This window comes from Lathyrus oleraceus, chromosome 1 (genome assembly GCF_024323335.1).
Source record: "Lathyrus oleraceus cultivar Zhongwan6 chromosome 1, CAAS_Psat_ZW6_1.0, whole genome shotgun sequence".
NCBI classification, from domain to species: Eukaryota; Viridiplantae; Streptophyta; class Magnoliopsida; order Fabales; family Fabaceae; genus Lathyrus; species Lathyrus oleraceus.
The window spans coordinates 410141489-410146275 of record NC_066579.1 but is presented as its reverse complement, the minus strand read 5'-3'; the positions used below and the strand labels follow the sequence as shown (position 1 = coordinate 410146275).

Genomic DNA, 4787 nt, shown 5'->3' with positions numbered 1-4787 from the left:
ATATAAAGTTGACTTGGTGGCTTAGTTGAGAATCAAATTTTAAGAAGGTATAAGATCTGTTGAACTGTCTTGCTATCAGGTTTTCGCTATTAAAACACATCGGTTACCCTCTTAAAAAAAGATAATCCTAAGATTTTATAAAGTTGAGTTATTACATGTCAAATTCTAAGAATGAACAAATTAACAATTAACATGTAGTAGCTGGCTTAGCTGTCTTCTTATGCATTTTGATATATGTTAAGTTTGCTTCACTGCTGGTGAATGTCATTCCTATCTTTAAGGTCAATTACTTACATGAATGAACTTTCTTATTTTCTTCCATAAACCTTTCTTTCATTATTAACATATATTATATATACACATTTCCTTATAGCTTATGAAAACCATCATTTCTTGTTGATATTTCTCTACTTACCCTCACCACTCACCACTGCACTTACCATCACCAAAACAAAACACCAAAAGACAAAAAAACACTATATATACCTATAATCATACATCATTTGCTATTGAACTCAACTATATCCATTTGAACATTTGCTAGAAAGATGAAAATGGTTGCCATTGAAGAGCTTCCACATGTCCAACCAGAAACTGTTGTGTATGAGATTGATCATTTGCAAAACCAACTAACAGGTAAAGAGCAAGGTGTTCAAAACATAAGGTTTAAAATAATAGAGAATGTTACTAGCAAAAAAGTCTAAAAAATGATTATGAGTAAATTTTAATCCATTGCAGAAAAGGTTAATGAACTAGCAACTTTCCAAGATGAAATCAAGGCCTTAAGGGCAATAGAAGTTCAGAAAGATAAGGTCATAGAAGAGGTATTTATTTTCTTAATATCGTCTACGCGCAACTGCAGAGACTAATCTCTCGAGCTGGAGAGGATCATAGTAGTCTGTATGTAGATTACAAAATATATAAATTTCTCGGTTATTAGTAATATCTGTAATTATCTTTCTCTAATTTCAGCTGAGAAATGAAGTTGGTAAGCTTGATGAGAGACTAAGACTTAGTGAGAATCATCTTAAACATAAGGTAAATATAATTGGTTTAGTTTAGTGTATCTTGGAAGTTAGAAAGTTGTTAAAAAGGCGAAATTCTAAAATGCATGTTCTTCAAAAATATTTTCATGTGCAGAATCTTGAAATCAAGAAACTAACAGATGAGAAGAAAGATGCGCTGGCCGCGCAATATGCTGCAGAAGCGGCTCTTAGGAGATTGCACACTGATCAAAAGGAGGATGATTTTTTTCCATTTGAAAGTGTCATTACTCCTCTTGAGGCTGAGATTAAGATGTATAGAACCAAGGTATTGATCATACATTTTAAGGCATAAATACGTTTAAGTATGATAATAATAACATCGATTTTATCTACAGATTGCGGCGCTGCAAGAAGATAAGAAAGCTTTGGAACGAATCACAAAGTCGAAAGAGTTGGCGTTGCTTGAAGCAGAGAGGATTTTAAGAAGTGCATTAGAGAGAGCTTTGATAGTTGAAGAAGTTCAGAATGAAAACTTTGACTTGAAGAGACAGATTGAAATCTGCCAGGCATATATATATCTTTTCATGCTTCCATTTTTTCACATTTTGTTTCTGTATCGAACCGCGAATAGTTTCAGCGAATTTACGAAACTTTCATGATCACAGGAGGAGAACAAAATCTTAGAGAAAAGCCACCGGCAAAAGATTGTGGAAGTTGAAAAGCTTAGCCAAACAATCCACGAACTCGAGGAGCTCATCTTATCTAATGGAGCCAACGCGAATGTCATTCGTGATTATGAACGACAGATTTCTGCGTTGCAAGTAAGCAACTAAGCATATGTTATGACTACTCGCGTTTTGGACTAGATTTTTACAGTAACATGATTTTGGCATAAATTTTCAGGATGAGAAGAGGACATTGGAGAGGGAACTAGCAAGGGTAAAAGTTTCGGCTAACAGAATTGCAACTGTTGCGGCTAATGAATGGAGGGATGAACATGATAAGGTCATGCCTGTTAGACAATGGCTCGAAGAGAGACGAATCCTGCAGGCAGAGATGCAAAGGTTGAAAGACAAACTAACTATATCAGAGAGAACCGCAAAAGCAGAATCGCAATTGAAGGTAGTTTATTCTGTTTCCGTGTAAGCGTATAAGAAATCATTTTTTGTAGCAGTAACTAATGTTATCGGTACTTTTTTCTCAGGATAAACTGAAGCTGAGGCTGAAAACACTGGAAGAAGGCTTAAAGAAATTCTCAATCAATTCCAATGCATTTTCAGAATCTCCGACAGATGACAGATCGAATGTCTTAAGCTTCGTAACGAACAACGGTGGACTAAGAAACAGGTCTACATCACAACCAAGAGGGTCTACTGTTGGAAGCACTTTGTTCCAAAAGGCAAACATAAAAGGAAACATGGACAGTGTTTCCGGGAACCGAAAACCTGCCATCGTTGCAAAATTAAAATATGGTTCTACAGAAAATGTCTTCAAAAAAGGTATATGGGCATCGAGAAACAAATTTTCTGATGGTGGTGAAAAAGAAAATGAGATGCAAGTGAACACAAGCAGTGTTAAAACCAGTGTTGATGTTGATGAAGACTCGAAAAGTAATAGTTGTAATGACTTGGGAAGCAAGGATGTGGTCTCTGGATTTTTATATGATAAGCTTCAAAAAGAGGTCATCAATTTGAGGAAGTCTTGCGAAACGAAAGACAGTAACCTTCACACTAAAGAAGAAGAAATAAAGGTACTTGTATCAACCATGCCTCTATCCTTATATCAATGATGTCAAATCGTGGATCGCAGAAAACAGCAATTTGTTCAAATTCTGCTACGTTATAGCCACTATTTAACAACATTGGCTCATATCTGCCTTTTCAGATGCTCACAAAGAAAGTTGACGCGCTAACAAAGGCTATGGAAGTGGAATGGAAGAAAATGAAAAGAGAAGCCGCTGCTAGGGAGAAGGAGCTTGCATCAATAAAATCGGATGATAAAAGGAAAAACAGAAGCTCCAACTTCTCTAAAAGGTTCTTTTCTGTGACTTTTCTTTTGAATGAATGATACATTTCACTTCTATAGTTAACTTATAAAATTACTGCAGGGTGATGAAAGAACATTGAACATTCTTTATGTGGAGAAAATCGGAGGCAATTTATTTATCAACGCGTCTTGTAAATTTTCTTTGTATATACAAAACATAATTTAGTGTAAAAGTGTGTTCCAATAAAGCTTCACCTGAGTAATGAGTCTGAGATCAAGTTCTGTACATACAAAAGTATTGGATGTTACCTCTGTAAAACTACTGTTACTTTTAAAGTCACAATAGTTCTGAATCTAAATGACATGATAACTGTTATTATGAATTATTACGAGCACTTGAAGCATATAATCATACATCGAATTTTTTTTACAAATTGCATAGGTTTGTTGTTCGTTCAAAAATAGGAACAACAGCCAGCATTCACTACTCCTAGAGAATGTTCGGTGTCCAACACGTGACAGTGTCAGACACAGACACACATGTAGTACATTTAATTTCTTTCAATTTTCACATTATATTGCAGCCATTTTGCTCATTCAAAAGTTCTGCACCTCTTGAATAGTTGGTAAAGAAGGAAGCCATTTTGGACACTTTCTCAAGACAGTACTTTTCCTAACCGGGGTAACTCTAGTTTTGATCTGAAACTTCTTTGATCCACTTAACAGCAATTTCAACTGTTCTGTAGTAACCACAATCTTCACAACCCTTGTCTTCATCTTTCTATCATCAGTTATCATACAAGGCACCAAAGGCTTACCGGATTGTCTCAGGAATGGTGCAGGATGGTAAACCTCTCCATGGTGAACTTTCCTACAAACCGCGGTGGTGATCATCTTTTCAACTGGTGCCGAGGAATTATTAACCTCTAGTTCCCGTCCTTCTTCTATAAGAGGACATCTTGTTTGCTTCTTTGATTGAGAGTAACTCGCCACACAGTTTCCCATTTTGCATGATCAAAAGAACAAAGACTCTCACAATTATATAGAGAGGTTTGGTTAGGTCAACCCCTTGATGGAGGATATAAACGTGCAAGCCATCAACTGATCACACATTTTGACTTCTTTAATAAATAAACAGAAAAACCTCAAAAAAAGTCAAATGAGGTCATAGTAGTGACTTAAAGGTTCTAATCACTTGTAAAATATTGTTCTTAACAAAAGTCAGAAGCACTTTCTTCCTTCAATTTACCAATCACTATAAAAATAAAATAAAGCTATAAACTTTAAGTCAACCACACATAACAAAAATGACTAAATAAGGACAACCATTATGCTCAACATACAAGTCAACCTTAACAATACTGACATATTTTTCTTTTATTTGTTTTTCTTTTCTAAACTTATAAATTCGATAAAACTGTTGGTGATTTTAGTATCATCAATGTATTTTAGTAGTAATGTGATTTATTATAGGCCGATGCAATTATGCGTTAAAGCTTGGAAACGAGTTAGGGGTAGTGCGGAGTGCACGCTCGTCGAGCCAACGTATAATTGAATGCGAATAATTGAAACGGGGTTCCAAGGGGCGAAACCCCTGGCGGGGTGCGGGGCAGCGCCCCGTTCGAAATTTTCTTTTGAACAGTTGAACCTTTTCCCAACCGACGTAACCGTTTCTGAACAGTTGCGTCTTTTCGGTTTCTGTTATTGATCTCCTATATAAGGAGTCATTTGGCCTCAGTTTAAAAAAAAACATAATGAAACCAAACTTTCTCTCTACATTCCTGAACATTTTTCTTTGCCAGAAACAAATTGTTC

General features: G+C 35.7%; 1 protein-coding gene across 1 annotated transcript; it reads left to right on the top strand.

Annotated features, from left to right (window-relative positions):
* The first annotated feature begins 291 nt into the window (after positions 1-291).
* On the top strand, positions 292-3355 carry LOC127076521 (microtubule-associated protein 70-5). Its single transcript, XM_051018196.1, has 10 exons — positions 292-636; positions 739-824; positions 973-1038; positions 1141-1311; positions 1382-1552; positions 1652-1807; positions 1890-2108; positions 2191-2736; positions 2871-3019; positions 3094-3355. Exons 1-10 carry the CDS (start codon positions 549-551, stop codon positions 3110-3112), a joined length of 1671 nt encoding a protein of 556 aa, XP_050874153.1. The 5' UTR covers positions 292-548; the 3' UTR covers positions 3113-3355.
* Positions 3356-4787: the final 1432 nt, after the last annotated feature.